At 41.8% G+C, this 11,554-nt stretch overlaps 1 protein-coding gene across 1 annotated transcript; it reads right to left on the bottom strand.

Moving 5' to 3' along the window:
* Positions 1 to 6,311: 6,311 nt before the first annotated feature.
* Positions 6,312 to 9,140, bottom strand: LOC131845172 (dynein intermediate chain 3, ciliary-like). The gene is made up of 7 exons (XM_059194206.1): positions 8,892 to 9,140; positions 8,662 to 8,809; positions 7,709 to 8,470; positions 7,240 to 7,418; positions 6,990 to 7,122; positions 6,811 to 6,915; positions 6,312 to 6,537 (listed from the first exon to the last, which is right to left on the bottom strand). Exons 1-7 carry the CDS (start codon positions 9,086 to 9,088, stop codon positions 6,340 to 6,342), a joined length of 1,722 nt encoding a protein of 573 aa, XP_059050189.1. The 5' UTR covers positions 9,089 to 9,140; the 3' UTR covers positions 6,312 to 6,339.
* Positions 9,141 to 11,554: the final 2,414 nt, after the last annotated feature.

Here is an 11,554-nt window from a genome sequence, read left to right as displayed (position 1 = left end):
GCGGCCGGTCGGCCGCCGACCATTATCGCCGGCGAGCTACGCAGCAATACGAACACGGTCCAAGCGGCACGAGCGGAGCGGACGGGGGCACGAGCGGAGCGGACAGGAGACAATATACACACACCAGATCGAACAGAAACCAGAATTACAGCTGGAAAAATAGATGTAACGTATGTGGGGGGAACATGAGTCTGTTTCATGTAAATTTAAGGCTTATGTTTGTAGAGTGTGTAATCGAAGTGGACACTTAAAGAAGATGTGCCCAAGAATACAGAGTCATAAATCGCTGTACAGTTTACAAGAAGAACAGGTGCGGTATTTGGACAAATCGGACAGTGATAATAGTGACGAGGTAAATAATTATTCATTACACACAAATTTGAAATGCTTTGGACCATACACCGTCAATATAAATATTGAAGGTGTATTGTTAAAAATGGAAATAGACACTGGGAGTGCTATATCATGTATAAATGTGGATTGTTACAATAATTATTTCAAACATTGTAAGTTAAAACCTTGTAATTTAGTGTTAAGGTACTATACAGGGGAAACTGTATCCCCATTGGGCAAAATTACACCGGTAGTAAAATACAACGAGTTATTCAAAAAATTAGATTTATACATCATAGATAAGGGGAAAACTTGCCTATTGGGTAGAAATTGGTTAGAAGAATTAGAAATAGATAAATCATTGTCGGCATTGTCATGTTACAGAATAGGTACTTCGACGGATACCTTTAATATTAAGGAATTCAGTTCCAGATACTGTGAGGTGTTCGAGGACAAGTTGGGACGGTTCACCGGAGGCACGGTAGGGTTCCGGCTGCGTCCGGACGCGCGGCCGGTGTTCATGCGGGCGCGGCCGCTCGCGTACGCGCTGCGCGAGCCCGTGGGCCGCGCGCTCGACCAGATGCTGAGAGACGGAATCATCACGCCGGTCACTACCTCCGACTGGGCCACGCCCATCGTACCGGTAATGAAGAAGGACGGCACCATACGGGTATGCGCAGATTTTAAGATCACTCTCAATAAATGTCTCGAGGTGGACCACTATCCCCTTCCGAAGGTAGAATACTTACTTACAAAATTGCACGGCGGGGATAAATTTACAAAATTAGATTTATCGCAAGCGTACGCACAGTTTGAACTAGACGAATCAAAAAAATACACGGTAATTAATACACATAAGGGATTATTTATGTACAATAGACTGATCTATTAGCATCGAGTCCTGGAATTTTTCAAAGAAAACTGGAGCAACTTTTTGCAGATATACCGACAGTAGGGGTGTTTTTAGACGACTTAATTATTACAGGCAGGGATGACGAGTCACACATACAGACATTACATAAAGTTTTTGAAAGGTTACAAAAATATGGGTTAAAGATAAAAAAAGAGAAATGTACATTTTTTGCAGACTCAGTAACATATCTAGGGTTCGTTATAAGTAAAAAAGGGGTTCATACCTGTCCTGAGAAGATCGAAGCAATAAAAAAAGCCCCTAATACCAAACAATATTACGGAGTTACGTTCCTTTTTGGGACTTGTAATGTATTATGCTAAATTTGTGCCTAATCTAAGTACAGTATTGAGCCCACTATATCACTTATTAAAAAAGAAGTTAAGTATGAGTGGAACGTGCAATGTATGAATGCATTTAATGAAATAAAATGTATGTTAATTTCTAGTGCAGTATTAGCCCATTATTCGTCGGAGCTGCCTATAGTACTGACGACGGACGCCAGCAGTACGGGAATAGGAGCCGTTATTTCACATATTATGACTGGAGGACAGGAGAGGCCAATAGCGTACGCATCCCGAGTTCTCAATGCAGCCGAGAGATCCTATTCTCAGATTGATAGAGAAGCCCTGGCTATAATTTACGGGGTGCGTAAGTTTCATCAATATCTGTATGGCCGGAGATTTACGCTCCGAACAGATCATAAACCGCTTGTATCGATTTTTGGGGATAAAACCGGTATACCGATAATGGCAGCTAGCAGGTTGCAGCGCTGGGCTGTAATTTTAGCGGGATATGACTATGCCATAGAATACGTACGAAGCCAGAACAATGCAGCAGATGCATTATCTCGGTTACCGATAGGAAAAGAAAACTTAAAGGGCAAAGAAATAACTTATTTAAATTTTATTCAAATTTTTTTACCAATAACAAGGAAAGTAGTACAAAATAGTATTATGAAGGATGATATATTAATGAAAATAGTATATTTTTTACAATCAGGTGGCCGAACGATTGTAAAGATGAAACCCTAAAGCCTTTTTTTATTCGCAGAAATGAGTTGTATCTCGATAGAGGTTGTATAATCTGGGGCTATCGGTATACCTAATGCATTGAGAGCGGAGTTACTGAAAGAACTACATGTTGGACATTTAGGAATTGTTAAAATGAAGAGTATAGCACGCGGTATTATTTGGTGGCCAGGTATAGATTTAGACATCGAGAACACATGTAAGCAATGCATCACGTGTGCGGTAGAGGGCACTGCACCACCGCATGTACCACCGCAACCGTGGCCCTATATTGAAGAGCCGTGGTCGCGTTTGCACATTGATTTCCTAGAACCATTTCAAGGTAAAATGTATTTAGTAATTATAGATGCTACAAGTAAATGGCTAGAAATATTCCTAATGGCGAGAACCACGGGAACAGCGGTTATAAAAGTACTCTGTGAGACTTTTGCACGGTTTGGGCTTCCCAAGGAAGTTGTTTCTGATAATGGACCGCCATTCAGTAGGCGAGAGTATGCTGAATTTATGGCAAAGAATGGTATTAAAACGACGTTTACCCCTGTGTATCACCCCTCGTCGAACGGAGCAGCGGAGAACGCGGTCAAACTGCAAACGCGCGATTAAGAAATCATTAAGAGATGGTAGTGATTTAGAGGCATCATTACAAACTTATCTGGTGATGTATAGAAATGTAGAACACAGTACCACTGGAGCACCGCCTGCGATGCTATTACAGCGTAGAAAGTTAAGGTGTAGGCTGGATTTACTACGAGAAGATAGGCAGGTAGAAATAAAAGTACAGGAAACGCAACAAAGACAAGTACATAACGCAGGCGGTACACAAAAAACTATTAATGTAGGGGAAACCGTATGGGCGCGAGTCTATACAGGAAAAAAGTGGATAGAAGGTATAATCAACAATAAAGTAGGTTCTAGAAATTATATTGTAAGTAGGGAAGGGGGTCCATCCATTAAAAGACATGCAGATCAGATAAAAAAAAGACGTAGTTGTTATGGTTCAACTACAGATATAGTAGTTTCATCACAACATACGAACACGGGTGTTGATGATTCCGTAACTGAGTCTATGGATAAGCAAGCTATTACACAGTTAGGAGCAGATGTAGAAATTTCAGGCGGAGGTGAGGTTCCCGTAACTTCAAATTTGGCATTATCACCTGGAGTTTCTACAAAATCGGATATTGATAACCCCATAGAAACACCGGTGAGCCGTCTCAAACGATGTAGGAAATCTGTACATAGATATGGGTTCGACTTCGACTAATGTAAAAAAAAAAAAAATGTTTTATTGTAAAATATAATTGTACTAGTATATAAGGGTGGAGGTGTAATATATGTAGGTAGTTAAGCTAATCACAAATACAATTGTTGTAGGGTAGGTTGCGCTCTCTCGAATTAAATGTTATATAGTGAACGGACGTATTTTATTGTGCTCCTCAAATAACTGATATCAGTACATATTTTACACAAACAAGAGATCTCTGTCTGACGGCATCCTGCGCACCACCAACGATTGCACATTTCCACCGGCTTCCCAGAAGCGGGTCTCACCGGCTCGGAAATTCAAGAGGCATAAAAGTCGTTGGCAATACGGCGCAACAAGGATCCTGCCGTGCTACTGACCCCCAGTAAACACAACTGCCTGCTGGATATAATCTCTGGACGAAAAATTGTAACTGGAAAAATAAAGCAAAAATGCTGTCTACAAAAGTACAGCCAACAGTCACCGCCGACGTCATTGCACACCTGTCGTCACTAATTGCGACACTGCGATCAGAAATTGCTGATATACGCGAAAAGCGCTCGCCACACACAAACAGACGCAGCAACTACCGATCTAGGTCAAATTCGCACCTACGGTCATTGCATAGTCAGAAAAATGACTATTATTTATATTATATCATCGCAAATATAAAGAAAAGGCATACAAACGTGACATGCCGCGCTCCTACAACCGTCAGAAAACTAGATTCGACGCAGAATAAGACGGAACGCTAACCGCCTTCTAACAGTGGCTATAGAATTTTACACCGGAGCAAAAATCTCGATTATAAAAAACAAGCACAGACCAAAAAAGAGCGCTAGCGAAATCAAATTATTCGCCGCAAACAATTAATATGAGCAAATGCGAGTTCTTCACAAAGGAGTTAGATTTTCTTGGTTATCATATAACGAGCCAAGGGATGAAACCAACGCAAGAAAAATGGCAAGCAATCGACGAGTGACAGTCGAAGATTTACGTCGTTATTTGGGTATAATGAATTTTTATTGTTACTAAAGTGAATAATATCTTAAATTTTACAGTTAACTTTTATAATTTTTTTGTGTGTAATATATATATATTTTTTCTCTCAAGGGGGAATATCTATTTTAGATACATCAAAATAATAATTGCATTTAATAATGTCTAGTAAGACAAATTCAATATTGTCTACTAGGCACTGCTGTATCTAAACTGTGTCACCCCACCTTACATTTTCCTACTTTTACTTAGTTATAAGATCATTATTTCTATGTACATATTGTCAGTTTATTATCATCTGTAATATACATCGTCTCGACCAGCAACATCGTATTATTTACCCGCTACAACTATTATATATATATATATATTATATGAAGACCTCGGCGGTCTAGAACACCGCTTTACGACCGATGGTCGCGGGTTCGATTCCTCGCACGGCACAAAGATCTGTATTCATGAGTATGATTGTATCGGTCTGGGGGTTTTCTAAGTATAATATGTATGTTTTTCCAAAAAAAAATATCTATGTATATGTATCAGTCATCTAGTACCCATAACACAAGCTTTAGCTAGCTTAACTTGGGTCTAGATGGAGCTGTGTGAATTGTCCTGAGTTTATTATTATTATATACCATTTCGTGATAGTGGAATAGTGATTTTAACCAAATAAAGAAACTATATTTAGTTAGATTATGACCCAAAAAAGTTTCATGTTTCTACTTATAGTAAAATGATACTTCCATACAACCTTTCATCTCCTCTTTCAACCCCTTACAACCTTTTTTCGCACCAAAAAGTAGGCTGTATCTTTTCTCAGAGACCAAATTTCATTTAAATCAGTTCAATAGTTTTGTCGGGAAATCGCAACGAACAGATAAACAGATCAGATTATATATTATTATATAATAGTAAGGATTTGTATATAATAGTAGACAGTTAGTGGACAGTCAGTCAGTTCAGCAGTGGACGTCTTCCGGGCTGAGATGATGATGATGATGATGCAAATCCTTTGTAAGTATATCTAAATGTCCTCAGGTTGGTACACTGAATACTTATTAACATATCAGTCGAAATTATTTACCTCTATAGTTTAGTTACCGTTATGATATGTAATTCATACGGCCGTGGTTCCGAGTTCGGGTATCGCCTCGTAATGTTTCAGTTTATTTCTTGTCTCGCCTTCTCTTGCACCGATATAGATACTTATTATTCGTGATTCATCCCCGCGTTGCCTATTTAGAGAACAATTTACTTACTGTTTCGCCATATGGAAATAAAAAAATACATGACTAGCTGTGCCCGCGACTTCGTCCGCATGGAATTGGGATCGACCAAGTAATAAAATAATAATAAAAAACCGAAGGAACAATGTTTATAGTTCTAGTTTGAAAAATAATGAATTTGCGTACAATCCCTCATCCCCTATTTTTAAGGGTAAAATTGTGAATGTCATATTTATTTATATGTAATCAACTCAATGCATTAAAAGTAGTCTATGTCCTTTCTCAGGGTTTAGAATATGTGTACCAAATTTCATTTAAATCGGTTCAGTAGTTTTGGCGTAAAAGTGCTACATTCAGACCGACAGACAGGGTTACTTTCGTTTTATATTATTAGTAAGGATTATATAGCACGAACGTAGTGAAATCAATTGTATTCTTTCACAGTTTTATTACTAATACGTTTTAAGAAAATAAATTAGGTTTAATTATGGCACAGATTAACCCTACATGATTTCAAAACAAGAAGACAACAATATCATTATAAACATCGATGGGGGACCGGTGACTGGTGACTGGTGACCGGTGACCGGTGACGGTCTACATGGCGGCTCGCTCCTTGTTGACGAGCTGGTGGTAGTGCGCGGCGGCGTCGGCGAGGTCGCGGTCCCCGAGCGCGGGCTCCAGGTCGGCGGCCGACGCGCGCGGGGAGCCCTCCTCCGCCTGCCGCTGTCTCAAGCGGATTTCCCGCAGGCGCGCTTCCAGGATGCGCTCGCGTTTGCTTTCCCTTTCGAACATCTGATGAACGATTATTGTACTACGTATGTGCAACGATAAAATTCTTTTGTAAGAACGAAACGATGGCAAACGAGCTCACGGTCCATCACGTCGTAAAATGATGGCCGTAACTGACATACAAGTCCAAGTATTTAGTGAGTCTAAGATTCCTTAGCCCCACTCTACAAACATCAACGAGTGAAACAGAGAAATAGATGTGATATATAGATACAGATAAAATAAAATTTATATTCTATAGATATGTAGACAGCAGTAGCACAGATATTGAATTACCGCAGTGAGGAGTCCCTTGTCGTTTTTATCGGAGTGCGTGAGGGTCTGCGAGAGCTCTATCATGTAGATGTTTCCTTTTCGACTTCCACACGCCACCATGTTCCCCTGTTGATATTTATAAACGACGTTTTAAATATATGTCAAAGTAACGACGACACTGGCTGCGGCCGACACGTCACCTGTTCGTGTACTCGCACACGCAGCAGCGGCTCCTCGCACACCTGCATGGTGAGCACCGGCGCGTGCTGGCGACGCAGCAGGTCCCAGATTGCTATCATACCGTTCCACTGCGCCAACAGCATCAACGATAACCTTTCGAGACAATCAATGCCGTATTACAATAATGATACGATTCACGTTCTAATATGACGATTACCCATTATATTAAACGCGCAATTGTAACAATAACTAATGATGACGATGAAGTACCGCGTCGGGCTCCAAGTACCAGCGGTGATCTTGTGACGATGCGGTGGAGAGAAAATGACGGCCGATTCCCGACAGTCTTCGCTCCACACGCGCACCGTCCAGTCTCCTACCGTCAAAAAGTTTTTCAGAAAGCCAGGGTTCCGCTCTATTGACCATACAGGTCCCACGTGTGCTTCAAACTAAAAAAAAGAGTATGCTAAATTTAACTGCATCATCATTACATGGTATAAATCGCTGTCGGTGTCTGTCCGTGCCTATGTATGCTTAAATCTTTAAAACTGCGCAACAGATTTTGAAGCGGTTTTTTTAATAGATAGAGCGATTCAAGAGGAATGTTTATATGTATAATACATGTACACCCGGGTGAAGTCGGGGCGACTAGCTAGTTAGTTAATAAAATAAATTGAATATTTCATTCCGTTTTTACTTCTTTTTAACTAAAACAGTAAAAATATAATAAAGGACTTACTTTAGCTGGTAATTTTTCCATAGGTGTTTTTCCTTTGCGGTTGCCCCCGACGACCAAGCCGTTTTCGGTGCCCACCATGAACCGTGTGGGTATCGTGGGCTCGTACTCTAGCGCCGTCACACCGTTAGCGTTGGCCATGCTTTGCGTATCGAAGGACGACTTCACCACGTCTATGATCATTTCGTCTGTGGGCTCATTGAGGTTGCGCATGTCCCACCACTTGCAAGCGCCGTCCGGCCCCGCCGAGAAGAATTCTTGACCCGACTTCGAGTTAATGAACAGCACGTTACGCACCAGGTCCCGGTGCGCCACGTGCGGCGGGCATGCACCCACCGGGACGCCTCCTCGCCGACGGTCCCAACATCCCACTTGACCGTTGATTAGTCCACCTGCTAGAACGTTCTGGTCGCGGGGATTGAATTGTAAATCGAGCAACGGCACTGTTGGATGAATAACTACTTCAGGAAAGTTTGCGTTCTCTATGTCCCATATGTACGAGTCGACGGTCGAGTGAGTGTTACGATAAAAGTCCACGTCCGCGTAAGTGGCCGCGAACCGATGTCCGCCTTCGGGTTGCCAGCAAATAGAGGTGATGGGACGTCTGGGGCCCGTGGTCCGGCCGCCTCCGTCCCCGGCCCCGTCCCGGTACACGTTGACCGTGCGGCAACTGTTTCTCTCGAGGGCCGGCTGAGATGACATCTCCGCGTAGTACGTGCGGTACATGTCGATCGAGTTGTTTTGTAAAACATAATGCTCCATACCCTGAAATAATTGAAAATGCAGAGCTACGGCCACACTGTACTAGGTTGCGTACGTAAGTTAGAACATAGATTAGGAAAAACATTTTAAAAATATTCTAAACAGCAGAAGCTATCCGGGACTCATAATTAAAATACTGATTGGGAGATTGTGTCAATAAAAATGTACAGCATAACAGTCTGAGCGTTACTCACTGTAGAAAGAGACATAACGCACTGTATGTAGTTGTCGTCCTTCTCTATTTTGCGTCTGTAACGCTGCGTCGCTTCAGGGTCTATAATGTTGACGTCCCTGGGCCAGCCACCCTCGGCATGATGGGCACCCGAACACGTGTACTCAGCCCTGTCCAATTCAACTCGTCAGTGATTTTCCATAGGTAGTAAAAGTAAAAGCGGAGGGGTGACGGGGCGGTCACAGTGGTCACCTGATGGTGTTGACGCGCCGCTCGGAGAAGGCGGGCGTGTGCTGCGTGGGCTGGTGCACCGGGTTGCGCAGCATGTAGTGGCGGTGCTGGGCGACGTCGGTGGCGATGCTGTCGCACATCTCTGGGCCCTGCTCGCAGAACATCGGCTGCCGGCCGAAGTCGCAGCGCTTCCTCGTGTATTGAAACGTTATATCCATGATTACGTTATATTATAATAAAAATTACTTGAAATACAATTCTAAGAAAATAAATACGTGTATTAGGTATATATTATATTATAATTATATGTATTTTGTATGTTGATTTAAATTGAATATACAAAATATATTTTTGTGATTGATTGATTTGAAAGAAGACTGTCACAGTTGAATGTTGTGGAACGTCAAAAAAGAAATAAGTCAATACAGGCGAAAAAAATAATGATGGACTTAGCGTACGATATACGTAGTAACATTACATTTATTTATGTATTTGGAATGAAAAACAAGCTGACGGCCAGCCTCATGTCGGTCACCGGTCACCGTCATGGTCTCCGTCATCGTCATCTATACAAACTGTAACATACCCATACAATTAGTAGAAAGATTTTAGATTTTAGAAGATTTTAGAATCATCTTGTCCGTGGTTTTAGTAATCCGCCTATCAGCAGGGGGTTCCGATGCCCCAACCTTTAGCCCCTAGGTCACGAGTGGAATGGTCACTTGCCGCATGCACTGCCATATAGTCGCTGTCAAATATCGAGAACCATACAGGTCAACGATTGATACGAACGGTGATAATCTGCTGAGTATTGCGACAAATTCAATCAATGTAGAGTCATTAAATGAATCTGCAATAAACATGTCTTAACATTACAAACTTACGAATACTATGACAGGCTATATATCTTATATTAAGGTCATTTTTGATACTAGCGGTGGTCCGGTGGTGATGATGGTGGTGAGGCGCGCGGTCAGTCCGGTCACGTGCGCGGCCTCTGCTGTCATGCCACTCTGTAAAACGCAAATATCATTATCGAAGCTCATTCAGGTGAAGTCGCATCGAAAGATAAACTACTTGGTCTTGACTCGCAGGGGGAAGGGAGCTCGAGTCCATGTTTAGTCAATATAATCGACATAATATACTTTGTTTCTAGTGTGTGTGATTGTGATAGTGGTGGTGTGGTGGGGCGGTGGTCAGTGGTGAGTGGTCGCGGCGGGCGGCGAGCGGCCAGCGCCGTCGCCGTGTATTACTAAATAGGTGTCATGTTATCGGGCGTCAACCGTAAAATTGCCATTAACTCTGCTGAATATATAAATATGGTGCATGCACGTAATATAACAACCGATTCTATACTAAGTGATGCGCGTGGTTTTACTGTGTCATTTGTGTTGGACGTTTATAAAAGAAATACTAGAGTTGTTGATGTGAAGCATGCTTCCGGGAGTACGATTGGGTGCACTAGTTAGCTGTCCGCTGTACACTGACCACGCAGCGCTGTCAGACTGACTCACAGACCAGTAGTGAGTCACGGTCAGTAATTACATAAACATTCGAATGTGGACAAAAAAAATCCAGATTACGATGAAAATCGAAGGAACAGAGTGTGGAGCGGATGTACTACACACCGCATGGAGAAAGCGAGAACTCGAAACAGAATGAACAATACTTACTGCTTTAAATACACAAAAAAATATATCACCAATAACAATAATAGTAACTATTGCTATACATATGTATGTACCTACTTTATATTAAGCATTAGAACGTACACGGCACATAATTGTGGTAGCCATGTCATCATCACACATTAAATTGTGTACACAAACTAATTTGTAGTGAACAAGAGTTGCGCTGCGTATCGTATACGATATAAAAATGCGCTCGGTACCGCCGGAGCGAACGTTAGTGTGCAATCACCGCACCAGTACACTACAGTACACTACAGTACAGTACAGTACAGTACAGTACTGCTACAGTGCGGTACAGTGGAGCTACAGTTACAGTAGGTGGTCGTCGGTGACATGTGGTCGCCCCCCCTCGCTGGCGCGCTGCGGCCCGCGCTCGTGCTCGGCCTCGTGCTGGCGTCGCTCATACAACACTCCAACGCCATGTTCGACCCTACCATGAAGCTCTTACCTGTCCCAAAACCCCGAAATCCTTTTCAAGAATTGAATTCCTTGATTTGTAATACCAAAACATATGGTAATCTCATTTTTTAGCATATTGTTTACAACAATGTCGATAAGACGGAACAAATTTCTTACAATACATATATTTTGTAATATAATTAATCTATAATATGAAATATGTGAAATGATGATGCTGCATCCGAACCGGACATTTACTACGGTGATGTAGGAGCGTTTAGTTGCCTCGTCAGCTAGCAAGTGGTTTTGCATAAATTGCATTTTATAAATCGATGCCGGTGATCTCTACAGGCACATGATATATATATATATATATATATATATATACTATAACAATACACATAAGTATACAATAGTTAGCGATTATAAATATTTTTAACAATGAAATAAATGAAACCTGCGCGTGTTAAAATATCCTTATCCACAACTACTACTTGTGCTACTATAATTTATCTAATATTTTGTTTCATTTTCAGGGTGGACGGATGGTTTGCCAGTGACGGCGGTTTCCACTGTATTGCAGGCTGGAGTTAA

This window comes from Achroia grisella, unplaced genomic scaffold (assembly GCF_030625045.1).
Source record: "Achroia grisella isolate CSIRO2021 unplaced genomic scaffold, CSIRO_AGI_Agris_v1 utg4577, whole genome shotgun sequence".
NCBI lineage: Eukaryota > Metazoa > Arthropoda > Insecta > Lepidoptera > Pyralidae > Achroia > Achroia grisella.
Note: the sequence above shows the minus strand (reverse complement) of the source record. Positions and strands in the feature narration are given on the sequence as shown.

Excerpts from the sequence above, each read along its gene's own strand:
- LOC131845172 (XM_059194206.1), bottom strand. The coding sequence starts at position 9,088 with ATGGATATAACGTTTCAATACACGAGGAAGCGCTGCGACTTCGGCCGG. Across the intron at positions 8,810-8,891 it reads CGGCGCGTCAACACCATCAG|GGCTGAGTACACGTGTTCGG; the intron begins GTGACCACTGTG and ends TGAATTGGACAG. Across the intron at positions 8,471-8,661 it reads GCGTTATGTCTCTTTCTACA|GGTATGGAGCATTATGTTTT; the intron begins GTGAGTAACGCT and ends CAATTATTTCAG.